The sequence below is a fragment of the Salvelinus sp. IW2-2015 genome, linkage group LG27 (genome assembly GCF_002910315.2).
Source record: "Salvelinus sp. IW2-2015 linkage group LG27, ASM291031v2, whole genome shotgun sequence".
Lineage (NCBI taxonomy): Eukaryota > Metazoa > Chordata > Actinopteri > Salmoniformes > Salmonidae > Salvelinus > Salvelinus sp. IW2-2015.
This window is the reverse complement of record NC_036867.1, coordinates 24,031,369-24,049,506: the sequence shown is the minus strand read 5'-3', so window position 1 is coordinate 24,049,506 and position 18,138 is coordinate 24,031,369. Positions and strand designations below refer to the sequence as shown.

The 18,138-nt window shown below is 42.6% G+C and overlaps 1 protein-coding gene across 2 annotated transcripts in view; it reads left to right on the top strand.

Annotated features, from left to right (window-relative positions):
* Positions 1-18,138, top strand: part of LOC111953587 (supervillin-like) — a 161,361-nt gene that overhangs the window by 54,334 nt on the left and 88,889 nt on the right. For both annotated transcript variants that reach the window (XM_023972964.2, XM_070435460.1), the window contains one exon: positions 14,440-14,665. In XM_023972964.2, the coding sequence (XP_023828732.1) occupies positions 14,440-14,665 (226 nt within the window). The remainder of the gene's footprint in view (positions 1-14,439; positions 14,666-18,138) is intronic.

Below are 18,138 nucleotides of genomic sequence, written 5' to 3'. Positions count from 1 at the left end.
GGAGAATTATGTGGATATATTGAAGCAACATCTCAAACATCAGTCAGGAAGTTAAAGCTTGGTCGCAAATGGGTCTTCCAAATGGACAATGACCCCAAGCAAGACTTCCAAAAGTCGTGGCAAAATGGCTTAAGGAACAAACAAGTCAAGTATTGGAGTGGCCATCACAAAGCCCTGACCTCAATCCCATAGAAAAATTTGTGGGCAGAACTGAAAAAGCGTGTGCGAGCAAGGCGGCCTACAATCTGACTCCGTTACACCAGCTACTCTGTCAGGAGGAATGGGCCAAAATTCACCAACTTATTGTGGGAAGCTTGTGGAAGGCTACCCGAACCATTTGACCCAAGTTAAACAATTTAAAGGCAATGCTACAAATACTAATTGAGTGTATGTAAACTTCTGACCAACTGGGAATGTGATGAAAGAAATAAAAGCTTGAAATATATCATTCTCTTCTCTTTACTCTGACATTTCACATTCTATAATAAAGTGGTGATCCTAACTGACCTAAAACAGGGAATTTTGACTCTGATTAAATGTCAGGAATTGTGAAAAACTGAGTTGAAATGTATTTGGCTAAGGTCTATGTAAACGTCCGACTTCAACTGTATGTGTGTGTGTGAGCAAGCGTGAGAGAGAGAGTGGAGATTTTCTGAGAATTTTATGTGGATTTTTTAAAGCATGAGCGAAAGAGAGGTAGAGTGAGAGAAAGTGAAAGACTAACAGAAAAGACAACCCTTCCTCCCTCTTTCCCCCTGTAGACCACAGCCCTGGAAGCTTGTCTTACCAGCATTGCTGGGGAGTAGTTGAACTATATGCTCATTTAACTACATTTTTGTTGGTAGTTGAACTTAAATCTTGTTAGTGTTTTCAGTAGTTAATTACTTTTTTGCTATGTAGCGATGTGCCAAACTACTGGAACTACACACAACAAACGATAATAGGTGTGCAAGACTTTCCTTTCTTTGTCGGCACAGACCTACCAGAATTCTCACTTGAAACATTGTTTTTTTTCGTTAACATCTGACTGCAGAGTGATCTGTACTTGCCAATTTGTACTCCATGACATTTCGATATGATAATTGTCCCTATATTTTTCTTAAGGGTAGCTTCAGTGTAGCTTACTTATTCCAGTGTGAAGTAATTGGTAGCTTGGGTAAACTATATTTTCAGAATAGCTTCTGCTTACCAGTGCTGATGACCTTTGACTGTCTGTCTGGGTCCTGGAGGTCTAATGATGACTCAGATATCTGATGTCTCAGATAGCCCCTCTGCTCCTGGTGCTGCCTGTGGTCCTGGTGGAGACCACCACCACCACTCTCTGACCCTTCAACACACGCTGGGGCTCCACACCTCACCCATCCTGGCCAAATGCTGATCCTCCTCCCACCTCTCCCACCATACCGGGCCTGAGGCTGGGGCATGGGGGCCTTTCTGACACCTCCCTCCGGAGAGGGCAGCTCTCTCTCCCTCCGCACAGATCGCCCTCTCTCCCCTGGGGGAGGATGGTGATTGTGTCCGCTGGTGCGCCTGAGGATCCAGAGAGGCTTGGTGGTGGGGGCAGGCACAGACCTCCAGACGGCATTGGAGGGTTCTGTGATCTGGGGGGAAGGGCTAGGGTGGTGGGGGATGGACCTTTCGTGTACCCAGGGTTGGGTGCTCGGCTGGGCTACCCCCGCCCCCAGTGGCTAAGTGGATGTCCCTTCGGGTCTTGTGGAGAACCGTGGCCCCAGGTCTGAGGCAGATGAGGGGATAGCTGGCAACTTGGCCCCGTTATGGATCTGGGTCGAGGGAAAAAGAGGGAGAGTGAGAGAGAGAGAGAAAGAGAGAGACAAGGAGCGGGATGAAAGAGAGGAGAGGAAACAAAGTCAGCTAGAGTGGACAAGAAGCCTCCTCAGACCGATGAGTGCAGTCTTGCCCAGCATAGTGAGGCAGCAAAGGCTAAACACAGACAATGGAACTCTAGATAAAGCTGACTAATACAAGGCTGACACCACTGCACTTCCTGCTGAGGATCAAAAGGACTGCAGTTTGCCTAGCCAGTGCACGCCGACGTCACAAGCATGCCAAGCCACCATCATGCACCAACCCCCTGACACGCAGAGCAATGAGTCAGGGTCATATCACTGGGCACCAAAACATAAGCAAAGGTAGTGACGTTTAGATGTTTTTGGGTTAAAAAAACGTTTTGCCCGTAACGATGTTGCCACTTATGAATGCGAGCAGCTGCAGCAACAGTCTGTGAAGCATAAGGATGAGTCACCAACAAACACACTCCTTCCCTGCCTAAATCCCACAGAATATGCTCAATATAACAGCTGAATCAGTAGACATCTGACAACAATCGGTCCATTATTTAGGATTGACCTCAACAGTGAATTTTCAAGCGGAGAAAAAAAAACGAAATTTCTCTGATGTTTATAAGACGCTAACACTCAGTCATTACGTTTTTAAATGAATCATCTCGTTCTTTGCTTGTTCATCATTTCATATCTGTTGTGGATAAAACAGAATTTCCCTATGCGTCTAAGTCGAAGGAGCAGAACTAGAAATCACTTTTACATGGACATAAGAAAACTAACTCTTGTATTTCCTCTGAGGTAATCTGCTGCATTACAGACAATGTACTGTACATTTTACCAGTGTTTGTAACTCTTTATGAGAAGGAAAGTAGGCGAACCTCAAATGCTGTCTGAACAGCTGTTCCAAACGTTTGATAACATTTAGGAGTGAATAATGTTAAAGACTTTACTGATCTGGTGTAACCTAACTGGTATGGTCACATCAACGACAGTCTCAAGAGCCACCTTTCTTTATTCGTTCCCCCTTTTTCATCACAACAAGGCTGTTTCTAACGTGACTGGTGAGAAGATCAAACATCGGCTGATAAAACCTGATCAGTCCATCCCTCCATTCAGCAGAATGAACAAGGGGGAGTTTTTATTCTCTTCCCTTTTCCTCTCCACAGAGGGTCTGTTTATGCTCAGTGGAATTAGCATCTGCACGCCCAATGGCAACCTACTTCCCCATTTTAGTGCACTACTTTGGACAGGGCATAAAAGCTAGTGCAAACAGGGAGGCTGCTGAGGAGAAAGGACGGCTCAAAAATGATGAATGGCACATCAATACATGTATTAAATGTGATATCACATTCATATAATTCGTCACTTTACACCAGGTCTACCACCTAGCCGTCTCCCAATAATGCCCTCCTCAGTGGTAGGTGCATATATATTGGGAATAGAGTGCATTTGGGAAAAACATGCAGCCTTCGTCCGCGCATCATCACACAACAATCTCTTAATTGACAATCTGTTAGGTGAAAATTGATTGTTAATTGAATGATTAGAATATCTCGCCCTGAAACATATAATTGTATGGAATTGATTGGAATGTTATAAATATAATACAATAATGTTGTAGTCCTATCAGAATTGAGGTAACACAATATGTTTTATGGTATTTAACACAGACTGTCTTGAGCTTGGTGGCCCCGACTGACAAGATTTGGGAGAGAACGAGGAGTACGTCTCAAGGACAAGATCACTATCTCTGTCGGCTGGGTAGCAGGAATGTGTGTGCGTATGGTTTTGTGTGTGTGCGTATGGTTGTGTGGGTGTGTGTATTGTTGTGTGCGTATGGTTGTGTGATGTGTGGGCGATGAGAAGTAGTAATAAAATCGTATTGTTTTTGTATTCTTGACTTAGAACGTTCCCGTGAATAAACCTTTGACATTTTAGCTTGGGCCTTCGTCCATGTTTCATTCGACCAGGATCTTACAATTCTGGTTTGCAAGACTGAGGAATATAATTAAATTGGGTTATATACTTGAGAACTAAATTCTCTATCAACTCACAGGCCAATCAGGGGAGCATAGCACTTGTGTGTCTTGTGTGCTTCTAATTAAAATCGGGGCTTTCTCAAAAGCTGCTACGGCTGCGATGATGGAGTGCATTTCATTTCAAATGAAGCAGCCTCAGATTCATTAAGAGAGCATCAGCAAATGACCATAGATTTTTCTTAAGTAATTGTTATGCTATTGGCTATTTTTATCACAGACTGAAAAAAGAACAAAAATATGTTTTACTAATGATTCTGATCTTTTAATTTTGGTCACGCACATAAGGACAAAGGGTGTTGCCAAGAGCAAGCCAATAGCTTCCAGTTTGCATCAGCCATCCACTCCCTGGCCACCATTGCGTGGGTTGAGCCTTCTTGTGTGATGTCACACTGGCCGCTCACCTAGCTCTGCTCATCACAGGGGTCAGTGTCTGAGTTCTTCCTGGATCCAAGAATACACACACAGTATCACACACTTAGAAACGGTGTGTGTTGGTTTTTCTACTATTAAAATGGTATTAAACACAAATGGGTGATGTTTGAAGTCAATAATGGGATAAGAGGCTTAAATCACGTTGAAACTAGATAAGGGACAACACTCATGTAAAGGAAGGGTTTATAAGAAGTTATATGATGTACAGCAACAATCACTCGACCTACGTCACAAACACGCAGAATACAGCTAGAACCCCTCCATAATATCCATGCTCCATTGGTCCTCCTACCTGCTCCAGGGTTCCAGGGTGATGGCTGGGTCCTGGTAAGGGCGTTGGCCTGCGCCCTGCTATCACAGGCCTGGTGGCCGGATCACGACTGGTGGCTGGCTGGGCAGTCTTTTGAACAGAGATCTTCCTCGCACGCTTAAGGTGGACAGGATCAGGCTCTGCGTCCCCCTGAACACACTGCTGGGTTTTTGGATTTGGATTTACTTGGCACATGGTGATACCAATGGCATTAAAACCATCGAAAACACAACTTTAAAATGTCATGTTTCTGGCTGTGAAAGCAGGATAGCATGCCTGAATGAATGATACATAAACAAGATTATAAAATATATTAAAAATATACATCATTCATGAATACATACATGATTTCTTGGGCTTGGGGCTGGTTCTCCTCAGGAGAAGAAGTCTGGGAGCTTGGAGGAGGTCGCTGGCGCCTCCCTCTGGACCTCTAGGGCATTATGGGCCTGCCTGGCCTGCTCCCTGGCTGAGCACTCTCCTGTTGAGGACGCATGCAGCTGGGAGGAGGGAAATTACACACAAATAGGGAGATGGGGGGGAGAAAATGAACAGGAAGGCAGGCCTAGTTACGCAGGCCAGGGGGGGCCCATGCCTAACAACAAAAAGAACAAAGGAAAGGGTGTACAGTCCAGTGCATAGCTACATGTGGACATACAGTATCTTGTATTGACCGTTGACAACAGCAATATTCTATGTCCATCTTTTGAGAGGTTGGCAGGAGATTTCTGGATACACAAATGACAATGGTGTAACAGCATAAACGTGTAGAGAAAGAGAAAAAATTGAGTAATTATGCCGACAGAAACCTTTACATGCAAGTTGTTCCCTTAAAATACACAAGGGGGTGCACAACATCCAAACAACCCTCATCGACCTTGTGGAAAATTGATTGGTTGAAATTTCCACAAAGGTTAATATATTACACACAGACAAATACTTGTTCGGACAAATGCTAGTCACGCGCCCTATCAAATTCTCCGTCATGATGATTGGTGCCAGCAAACAACAACGTATACCCTCAGCAGTGTGACTTGCTGTTCGTAGGCTTCATTGTACCTGGTACCTAGATCCGCTAGCTTGGTGTTGCCTCGCTTCGTCATCGCAAGATGCGTCTGACGACATAGGAGTTAGCAAACAGCACAAACGATTTGGGAGCAGGCTAATTAGGTTCGTTCCTGGGTTGGATAACCTGAACTCCCATAGGCTGCAATTGCACACGGGTGGCTCACTTCCGTGCCTGTGTTACCTGTATGGTGTCAGTTTGCTGCTGGATAGAGTGGAGGGCTAGGAATGAGTGCTCCGCGTGTATACACTTTACAGTGATCAGTATAGAGAGTCGCAGAGACATAGGGTGACAAGAGGGGACAAGGGCGCAGTTCGTACACGAGACAGAGGTGACAGCGGGAGGAAGACGAAGGAGAAGAGGAGGTCACGATGATTCTTTTGAATGGAATTCCTTTTAAAGTGGAGAATTTGAAAGGTGAAAACAGAGCACTGGGCGACTCGGGCGATTTGTTTTTGTTTAGTTTTTGAAACAGAGAATTTTAACATTCCAGCATTGAATATTAGAATCTAGCATCAATTGTGTACATATATCTGTTCCTATTGCGCGTGCAATGTGAGCAAATGATTGTAGATGAAGAAAGTAAATTGTTGTTGTAATATGCAAATGGCCTGTGAAAGTTTGACGCCTAAGGATTAAGCTTTAAAATTAAGGTTAGTTCACTTCAATATGAAATAGTGAGTATCATGTACACGGAGTGGGTTAATAAAGCTCTATAAACTACTTTATACTGTGTTATAAGTGTTTAATCAGGCTTCAGTGGATCTTACTATGTTCAGTGTCAAGCCTTGAGAGTCAAACTGTGTGACCTGTTTACAGGCAAGTGACGCAAGTTAGAAAAGGTAACAGCCGCTTTCTCCACCCTTTTGTATTAATCAACTGACCGGAACAGCAGGTGCAAATCGAGAGCAGATGTTCTTAAATCAAAACACATGCCCTGCTTTACTGGGTGGGAATTTACCGGACTGTGGTTTTCAAATCAACAAAACAACAGTTTTGCCTTCAACCAAAATGGGGGGGTGGGGGGAGCAATGGAGAGGCAAGGGTATAAGGTTGGGATTACGTGGCAGCAATGACCAACTCTCCTATAGTCGATGGCTGGGTATGGGAGCGTCTGGGGTGCGTCTCAGTCGCCTCTCCATGGCACAGTTCCGTGATGGGGTTTTGGGGAGCCCATCCGTGTTCTCTCCAATCCTGGGGAGGCCATGCATGGAGACCAGAGTCATCTTCCATTGTTTTCTAAACCAATTCAAAGCTCAAACTCTGTTTTAAGGGAATAGATTGATACTTTCAATAGAAAAGAAGTAAGAGAATAGAAGAAATCCATTGGTTTTAGATAATCCAATAGAAAGATAAAATTAATTCAGATATAGATCATAATACATCGACTAGAGAATATGTTCAAGTTAACCAGAAGACTCTGGAGTTACCCAAGTACCAGACAAAATAGGGTAAGAAATGGCTGTTGCAAGGTTTGATATTGTAAACTTAACAAAGCGGCATTTGCATAGAGAGTGAGACTTTGTCTTACGATATGAGGAAAGAGTTAATCACGAATGTAGCACAAGACGTTAGTGACGACAGATTGAACAAGAAAGACATGATCGGCGTGCTTGACCTAAGCCTGAGTGCCATCTGTTCGCTCTCTTGCCAACTCTAATGGAATAATCATGCCAATGACAGCAAATGGAGTTTATTCACTTGAAATGTAATGTCATTATATGACTGACATTAGCTACTACCTTACAGTATATTCCACATGCCGAGTTGGCCATAGAAGATTCTGTATGGAAAATCAAGTCTCAATGCTTAAGTAAATATTTGAATATTTCTCTCTGTCGTCTGTGTCATGCCCAACACCAGTTAAAGAGTAGTCAATCAAATGTGGTGGAGTAACTGGAGTCAGAGGAGGATGCTGCCGTGTATTTTGGTGCAATGCGTACGGGCATGCGGTGCGTAGTTGCTGCTTGTGTGTAACGCGGGTGTGTGCATGTGCATACATCTAAAGGCCATGTCCACTCATTGCTACCTCCAGGAGGTAACACAGGTGAGAGAAACACCAAAGCAATCGTGTCCTTCGTACCCTGAAGAGAGAACGTTGGTGCAACTCAGCTTGGCTTCGCTCATCCAATTTCTCTTCAATCGGCCTAGATAGAAGAAGAGACAAAATAAGGGAGAAAGAGGGGGAAGGAAGAGAGAGAAGAGAGAGCCGCGAGAATAATATCACAAGGAAAATTCCAAGTGTCTCAAATAGAGCAAGAGTCTGAAGAATCCTTGCAAACCATTCCCATAAATAAACAGCATGCTTGAATCCTTTTAAAACCTACTTAGTGTGTTCCACCGGTGTGAAGCATTAGTAACTAAATGCAGTCCAATGGCTGCAAATTGAGTTAGATCTCACAGCTTGTGCTGTGAAGTACTACAAGCCAAAAGGTTTATAAATCATCATGATGGTCACCATCGGTAAATGTCTATAGACAAAGACAAGCGAGACTTCCCATGTGGTGTGGAGTGACCTGCAGTGTGTCTGGGAAGACCAAAAGCCAGACATACAGTGTTTCCCTATATTAATTTTTTAGCAGCAGTTGCCACCTTTTTTTTTTTAATTTTTTTTTTAATATAAAGTGCGCCTTCAGAAAGTATTCACACCCTTGACTTTTTTCACATTTGTTGTGGTTACATCCTGAATTTTTAAAAAATTGATTAATATGTAGATTTCCTGTCACGGCCTACACACAATACCCCATTTAGTCCAGTGGAATTACGACTTTCCAAAAAGTCCAGACTCCTTTGTCTGCACCTCCCAGGGCATTTGAACTGATTCCAGAGGCCGACCGAAACCAACGACGCTGGAGGAGAGGGTATGCGTCGCATACCACCCACCGCTTCACGAGTAATCATTACTCGCTAATGTCAGTCCCTAGTTAACAAAGTCGACGAACATCAGGGCAAAGAGTTGCTTTCCAAAGAGATTACGGGATCGTAACATACTCTGTTTCACAGAAATGGCTAGCTTGGGACATGCTGTCAGAGTCAGTACACCAACGAGATTCATGGCATCGCGCCGCAGGAAATAACATCTCTCCGGTAAGACGAAGGGAGGAGTGTGTATGTTTCAAGATTAACGACTCATGGTGTAATTGTGTAAAACATAAGGAAACTCAAGTCCTTTTGTTCACCTGACTAGATTCCCTCACAATCAAAGCGACTGAATTCTCCCAAGAATAAACTCTCCTCGGTTTATTGTCAGAGCGTATATCCCCTCCGCAAGTGATACCAAGACGACCATCAAGGAAACTTCAAACTGGAAACGCTTATATCCTGAGGATGCAATTTAATTTGTAGCTGGGGATTTTAACAAAGCTAATTTGAGAAACAAAGCTACCTAAAATTCCCTATCACGTATTGTTTTGCATGTACAGGAGTGAGGTAACACGCTCGAAGCCATTGCTACTCCTAACTTCCGCGATGCCATACAAGGACGTCCCCCGCCCTCCTTTTTGGCAAATCTGCCTCCAACTTGTGCTCACCTCTAATAGGCAGAACCTAAAACCAGGAAGCGCCCGTGCTTAGGTCTATCCATCCGATGGGTCTTGACCAATCGGATTCCACGCTTCAAGGTTGCTGGGATATGTTTTCAGGTAAAGCCTCAGAGAACAACATTGGGGCGTATACGCGGACTCAAGTGAGCGAGTTTATAAGGAAGTGTATAGGGAGAATTGTGACTATTTAAAACCTTCCCTAACCAGAAAACCATTGATTTGATTGGCAGCATTCACGCAAAAAGCGAAAGCACGTAACCACCCGCATTTAATTATGGCAAGGCAACTGGAATATGGACGAATACAAACAGTATAGTTATCCCCTCCGAAGGAAGGTGTTGGTGTCAGGAAATATAACCTCTTCACTCAATTGTCAGGAAAACAAAATAAATATTGTGGGACTTCAGAAAAGGGAGCCACCTCCTATCCACATCAATGGGGCAGCAGTGGAGAAGGTGGAAAGTTTTTTTGTCTAGGTGTCATACATATCACCGACAAATGAAATGGTCGCACGCACCACCAGACAGTGGTGTGAAAGAAGGCGCACAGGCCTTTTCAACCTCATCGAGGCTGAAAAGTGTGGCTTGGTTCACCGAAAACCCTTTCTAACTTTTACAGGTGCACAATTAAGAGCAAATCCTGTCAAGGCTTGTAATCCCGCCTGGTAGCGGCAACAACCACAGTGCTCTCCAGAAGGGTGGTGCGGTCTGCACAACCGCTCACCGGGGCAAACTAACCTGCCCTCCAGGACACCTACAACACCCGATGTCACAACAAGATCACTCAAGGACAATACACCAGCCACTGCCTGTTCACTCTGCTTCCATCCAGAAAAGGCGAGTTCAGTACAGGTGCATCAAGCTGGGCGTAGAGATTGAAAAACAGCTTTCTATATCAAGGCATCAGATTGTTTGAACAGCCATCACTAGCACAGAGAGGCGGCTGCCTACCTTACAGACTTGGACTATCATTGGCGCACTTTAATAAATGGAACAACTAAGTCATTTTATAATGTTTTACATATCTCGCATTACTTTATCTCATATGTATGATACTGTATCCTATGCTATCTATTCTATAGTATCTTAATTGCATCTTAGCCGCTCTGTCACTGCTCATTCATTAGATTTTATATTTATATATTTTATCTCATTCTTTACTAAATTGTGTGTATCAGGTTTGTTGTGGAATTGTTGATATTAGTTTTGTTGTGGAATTGTTAGATAATTACCTGGATAGATAAACGATGCACTGTCGGATCTAGAAAGCACAAAGCATTTCACAATAAGCATCTGCTAACTGTCGGATCTAGAAGCACACTCACCATAACATCTGCTAACCATGTGGTATGTGCCCAATAAACTTGATTTGAATCCAGATCTACCCAGCACTGGCCTGTACAGAATACAAATATTCCAAGAAATAGCATAAAATAAAATGATTGCAAAGCAATTAACTTTTTTGTCCTGAAAAATAAAAGGGTAAATATGCATGTGTTAAATCGTTAAGAAAATTGTGAGTTTTTCTTTGGGATACTAAAAATAACTGGATGGAGCTAAGCAGGCAAATTGCTTTCCACAGACACTGGGGAGATGAAATTCACTTTTTCAGCAGGAAATAACTAAAACACAAGGCATCTACACTGGAGTTCCTTACCAAAAAGACGTCATGTTCCTGCGTGGCCCAAGTTCCAAGTTTACAGTTTTTTCAACTTAAAATCTACTTGACCTTCCTCACGATGCCATCTATTTTGTGAAGTGCACCAGTCCCTCCTGCAGCAAAGCACCCCCACAACATGGTGCTGCCACCCCCGTGCTTCACGGTTGGGATGGGGTTCTTCGGCTTGCAAGCCTCCCCCTTTTTCCTCCAAACATAACAATGGTCATTATGGCCAAACAGTTATATTTTTGTTTCATCAGACCAGAGGACATTTGTCCAAAAAGTACTATCTTTGTCCCCATGTTCAGTTGCAAACCGTAGTCTGGCTTTTTTATGGCGGTTTTGGAGCAGTGGCTTCTTCCTTGCTGAGCAGCATTTCAGGTTATGTCGATATAGGACTCGTTTTACTGTGGATATCGATACTTTTGTACCTGGTTTCCAGCATCTTCACAAGGTCCTTTTGCTGTTGTTCTGGGATTGATTTGCACTTTTCGCACCAAAGTACACTCATCTCTAGGAGACAGAACGTGTCTCCTTCCTGAGCGGTATGACGGCTGCGTGGTCCCATGGTGTTTATACTTGCGTACTATTGTTTGTACAGATGAACGTGGTACCTTCAGGTATTTGGAAATTGTTTCCAAGGATGAACCAGACTAGTGGAGGTCTACAATTGTTTTTTCTGAGGTCTTGGCTGATTTCTTTTGATTTTCCCATGATGTCACGCAAAGCGGCACTGAGTTTGAAGGTAGGCCTAGAAATACATCCACAGGTACACCTCCAATTGACTCAGGCTAATTGACATCATTTATCAGAAGCTTCTAAAGCCATTACATAATTTTCTGGAATTTTCCAAGCTGTTTAAAGGCTCAGGTAACTTAGTGCATGTAAACTTCTGACCCACTGGAATTGTGATACAGTGAATTATAAGTGAAATCATTTTTCTGTAAACAATTGTTGGAGGAATTACTTCTGTCATGCACAAAGTAGATGTCCTAACCGACTTGCCAAAACTACAGTTTGTTAACAAGACATTTGTGGAGTGGTTGAAAAATGAGTTTTAATGACTCCAACCTAAGTGTATGTAAACTTCCGACTTCAACTGTACATGCATACATACAGTGCCTTCAGAAAGTATTTAAACCCTTTAACTTTTTCCATTTTGTTGTATTAAAACGTGGTATTAAATGATCAAAGTGGAAGAATAATTATAACATTTGTAAACAAATATATCTTGATTAAAAAAGTATTCAACGCCCTGAGAATACATGTTTGAATCATCTTTGGCAGTGATTACAGCTGTGAGGCTTTCTGGGTAAGTCCCTTTCAAGAGCTTTCCATACCTGGATTCTGCAACATTTGCCCATTTTTATTATTTAAGAAATTCTGCAAATCTGTCAAGTTGGTTGTTGATCATTGCTAGACAACCATTTTTAGGTCTTGCCATAGATTTAATTTGTCAAGCAGATCTAAGTTAAAACTGTAACACGGGCACTCGGGAACATTCACTGTCTTTGTAAGCAACTCCTGTGTAGATTCTGCCTTTTTGTTTTAAGTTATTGTCCAGCCTGTGTTTACCTCCACTCTTTATTTTTTTATCAGAAAAAACTCCCAGTCCTTAACTATTACAAGCGTACCCATAACATGATGCAGCCGCCACTATTCTTGAAAATATGAAGAGTGGTACTCGGTAATGTGTTGTATGTTTGGGGCAAATCCAATAACACTTTGTATTCCGGACAAAAAGTGAATTCCTTTGCCACATTATTTTTGCAGTATTACTCGAGTGCCTTGTTGCAACAGGATGTATGTTTTGGAATATTGTTTATCTGTACAGGCTTCCTTTTCACTCTGTCAATTAGGTTAGTATTGTGGAGTAACTACAATGTTGATGATGCATCCTCAGCTTTTCTCTTATCACAGCCATTAAAACTCTAACTGTTAAAGTCACCATTGACCTCTTGGTGAAATCCCTGAGCGGTTTCCTTCCTCTCCGAGTTAGGAAAGAGCGCCTGTATCTGTGTAGTGACTGGGTGTATTGATACACCATCCTAAGTGTAAAATCTAACTTCACCATGCTCAAAGGGATATTCTATGTCTGCTTTTTATTTTATTTTAACCCATTTYCCAATAGGTGCCCTTTGCGAAAACCTCCCTGGTCTTTGTGGTTGAATCTGTGTTTGAAATTCACTGCTCGATTTAGGGACCTTACAGATAATTTGTGTGGTACAGAGATGAGGTAGTCACAAAAAAATCATGTTAAACACTATTATTGCACACAGAGTGAGTCCATTCAACTTATTTTGTGACTTGTTAAGCAAATGTTTACTCCTTAACATAGTTAGGCTTCCCATAACACAGGGGTTGAATACTTATTGACTCAATACATTTTACCTTCATTTGTAAAAAAAAAAAGAAAAAAGAATTATAATAATTATAATAATTCCACTTTGACATTATGGGGTATTGTGTATAGGCCAGCTACAAAATCTAAATGTAATCTGTTTTAAATTCAGACTGTGACACAACAAAACTTCAAAAGGTCAAAGAGTGTGAGGGAGGAAGGGTTGTTTCTGTCTCTGGACTTAAACCCCATTGAAAACCGGTGGTTTGAATTGAAGAGGGCAATCCATAAGCACAAACGAAGGATATCAGGGATTTGGAAAGATTCTGTATAGAGTAATGGTCTGACGTCTCTCCAATCTCATTATATTGTGAAAGAGGCTCGGTGTCTTTATCCTCGTAACGGGAGGGTGATAGAGTATTGAAAACAGCMGTGTCAATCATTTTAACCCCAATGTTTTTTAGATTCGTTTTTATTACTTAAACACAATCTATTTCTCTGAGCAATTGTATTAGTATAATTTCAATTTTTTTCAGCATACAATTTACCTCAGTATTTGTGTTTYTTTATTTTATACAGTCTTTTTTGCTCCTCTTTATTAATGGTGCCAATAATTCTGATCATCGCTTGGCTGTGTGTTTGTGGGAGAGAGTTATGAAGTTATTTCCTATGCCGACCATCTGACAGATCACATTAGCTCAATCAAATTKATTTATTTCCCCCTTGGTACACCCACTATGGCTCCTGTTGTAAAGTAAATCCATGTAGACTACTCGCAAAAAAACATCAACATAGCCAATGCTACGACACGGCGTAAACTTAAGTGTTAAGCTGTAACARTTAAGTGAGATGCTGTATCTCATCAACAAAAAAAACTGCCTGTGTTGTGTGTCTATGAATTATGTTCACACGCAGTGTCTGTGGTTTTCAAGCTTTCCCTTATTTGACAATTCACTGTGGGRGCAGACTCTAGCAAGCTCTCCCCTGTTTTGTCTTGTCACTCTGTATCAGCGTTTGGCTTTTCCCGCAGCCTGTTAGGGCACGGACCAGTCGAGAGCGAGAGACTCCTTTATGGTGTGGCTTCTGTAGAGGGAGGTTCGCTGTACACATCTAGAGGAGCAACAGGGCGGAGGGTTTTAACATTGAGAGTGTTACGCTTTTCTACAGCTGTTTTAGAGATTTTTGATAAGTGTGTTTGCAAACATGATTGTGCTAGGGGAGCTCTCCTAACGCCTTCCTGTGTGTGTGCAGAGCTGCCAGACACTAGTGTGTCATCATCGAGAGCAGCAGAGCAGCTAAGGAGTGCATCTCTCTCTCCACACACACTGCTGCCTCAGGCTCGGGAGCTGGGCGGTGCGGACACACACACGGACGGCAGCAGTGGTCTGGGACACACACACAGCCTCGTCCAGTCGGAGCAAGAGGACATAGAGCTCTCAGAAGCCATGTCGGCGAGACAGATGTCCATCAAAGACAGGTGAGTTCCTTTTCTTTTTCTCAAAGAAACCCTGGTTGATTAGGGAAAGCCTTTTGTCTCTAGACAGCTTGTTTTTGCTCACCATCCCCCGGTTTCCCATTTCACAGGCATTAAACTCTGCTTTAAAGTCACCATTGGCCTCATTGTGAAATCCCTGAGCGGTTTCCTTCCTCTCCGGCAACTAAGTTAGGAAGGGCGCCTGTATCTTTGTAGTGACTGGGTGTATTGATACATGATCCTAAGTGTAATTAATAATTTTTGGCAAGGCAGTTTTGGTCATTCTTTGTACAGTATGTGTGTGAGCATATGACATTCTCCGAATCATTGTCTGATTGGGCTGTGTGTTTGAATGCAGTGTAGTCCTGTTTGTTTCAGTCTGTCAGACAGGACAGCAACAGACACATGCATTATTTTAATTGTTGTTGGATATTGACACTGACTCGGTCAGTATGTTTATGCTTGTGGACTTTTTGATCTGTATGAGGTCAAAATGATAAGATGTAGTGTTTTATTTTCTTGTTCTTATGTTCGAGAGAGATGGGAGAGAGTTAGACTCACCTTGACTCTCATTGTGGAATGTAGGTTGCAAGAGAGATGGAAGGAAAGAGCGAGAGAGAAAGCGAGAGAGAAAGCGAGGTAGCACTGGGTGCGTTTTGACGTGAGTTAAAGGGATTTGTTTTGGGCGGTAGGTAGGTTGGTTGGTTAGAGCTGTGAGCACCCAAGGAGGAAGACAGCAGTGATGGTCGGCAGAAGAGCGAGAGGGAGAGAGAGCTGCTCAGCTCTAACCCCATTCCTCATCTCTCTGATAAGGAGGAAATTATACTGAACAAAAATCTAAACGCAACATGCAATACATTCCTAGATTTTACTGAGTTGCAGTTCATATTAGGAAATCAGTCAACTGAAATAAATACATTAGGACCTAATCTACGAATTTCACATGAATTGGAAAACAGACCTAGATCTATTGGCCACAGATGTCTTTAAAACAAAAAGGTAGGAGCGTGCATCAGAAAGACAGTCAGTATCTGGAGTAACCAACATTTGCCTCATGCAGCGCGACACCTCTTTCGCACAGAGTTGATCAGGTTGTTGATTGTGGATTGTGGAATGTTGTCCCACTTCTCTTCAATGTCTGNTTTGCCTCATGCAGCGCGACACCTCTTTCGCACAGAGTTGATCAGGTTGTTGATTGTGGATTGTGGAATGTTGTCCCACTTCTCTTCAATGTCTGTGCAATGTTGCTGGATATTAGCGGGAACTGGAACATGCTGTCGTACACGGGTGGGAAATGGAACATGCTGTCGTACATGTCGATCCAGAGCATTCCAAACATGCTCAATGTGTGACATGTCTGAGTATGCAGACCATGGAAGAACTGGGACACTTTATTATTATTGCTTTTTTGGGGGGCGGGGATAGATCCGCTTTAATATTTAATATTGAAAATAGATTGTAATTGTCTGCATCATTTCCAATCCCCCATATATATATATATATATATATATACACTACCGTTCAAAGGTTTAGGGTCACTTAGAAATGTCCTTGTTCTTTTTAAAGAAAAGCACATTTCTTGTCCATTTAAAATAACATCAAATTCATCAGAAATACAGTTTAGACATTGTTAATGTTGTTAGAAAACCCTTTTGCAATTATGTTAGCACAGCTGAAAACTGTTGTGTTGATTCTTAAAGGAAGCGAATCACAAAACTGGCTATTTAGAGCTAGTTGAGTATTTGGGAGCATCCAGCATTCTATGGGTTTCGATTACAGCGCTCTGAAGTGGCCAGAACAATCACTTTCTTCGGAAACTCGTCAGCTATTCTTTTCATTGTTAACTATGTTTCCATAGAGAGCTGGTAGTTTCTGCGGGTAGGCCTATTAATGTGCAGCCTGAGTTGCAAAGAGGACTTTGTGAGACGTCTGTTTCTCAAACTAGACACTGTAATGTACTTGTCCTCTTGCTCAGTTGTGCACCAGAGCCTCCCACTTTCTACTCTGGTTAGAGCCAGTTTGCGCTGTTCTGTGAAGGAAGTTGTACACCGAGTTGAATGAGATCTTCAGTTTCTTGGCAATTTCTCGCATGGAATAGCCTTCATCAGAATAGACTGATGAGTTTCAGAAGCAAGTTCTTTGTTTCTGGACATTTTGAGCCTGTAATCGAACACACATGCTGATGCTCCAAGATACTCAACTAGTCATAAAGAAGGCCAGTTGTATTGCTTCTTTAATCAGCACCAAGTTTTCAGCTGTGCTAACATAATTGCAAAAGGGTTTTCTAATGATGAATTAGCCTTTTAAATTATAAACTTGGATTAGCTAACAACAACGTTCCATGGAACACAGGAGTGATGGTTGCTGATAATGGGCCTCTGTACGCCTATGTAGATATTCCATAAAATATACAACATTAGCAATGTCTACACTGTATTTCTTATAAATTTGATGTTATTTTAATGGACAGAAAATGTGTTTTTCTTTAAAAAACAAGGACATTTCTAAGTGAACCCAAACTTTTGAACGGAAGTGTAATGTATATAAATAAGAAAAAAAGCAAGTCCTCTCACTGTCAACTTAATTTTTTAAGCAAACTTAACATGTGTAAATATTGTATGAACATATCAAGATTCAACAACTGAGACTTAAACTGAACAAGTTCACAGACATGTGACTAACAGAAATTGAATAATGTTTCCTGAACAAAGGGGGTCAAAATCAAAAGTAAGTCAATGCAGCTGGTGGCCACAAAAATACTAAGTACTGCAGTTCTTGCTGTGAGATGTTACCCCACTCTTCCACCAAGCCACCTGCAAGTTCGGACATTTCTGGGGGAATGGCCCTAGCCCTCACCCTCCGATCCAACAGGTCCCAGGGGTGCTCAATGGGATTGAGATCCGGGCTCTTCGCTGGCCATGGCAGAACACTGACATTCCTGTCTTTCAGGAAATCACGCACAGAACGAGCAGTATGGCTGGTGGCATTGTCATGCTGGAGGTCATGTCAGGATGAGCCTGCAGGAGAGTACCTCATGAGGGAGGAGGATGTATTCCCTGTAACGCACAGCATTGAGATTGCCTGCAATGACAACAAGCTCAGTCCGATGATGCTGTGACACACCGCTCCAGACCATGACGGACCCTTCACCTCCAAATCGATCCAGCTCCAGACTAAGGCCTCGGTGTAACGTCATTCCTTCGACGATTAACGCGAATCTGACATTCAGCCCAGATGAGACAAAACCGCGACTAGTCAGTGAAGATAACTTTTGCCAGTCTTGTCTGTCCAGCGACGGTGGGTTTGTACCATAGGCGACGTTGTTGCGGTGACGTCTGGTAAGGACCTGCCTTACAACAGGCCTACAACCCTCAGTCCAGCCTCTCTCAGCCTATTGCAGACAGTCTGAGCACTGATGGAGGGATTGTGCCTTCCTGGTGTAACTCGGCAGTTGTGTTGCATCCACAGTACATTTC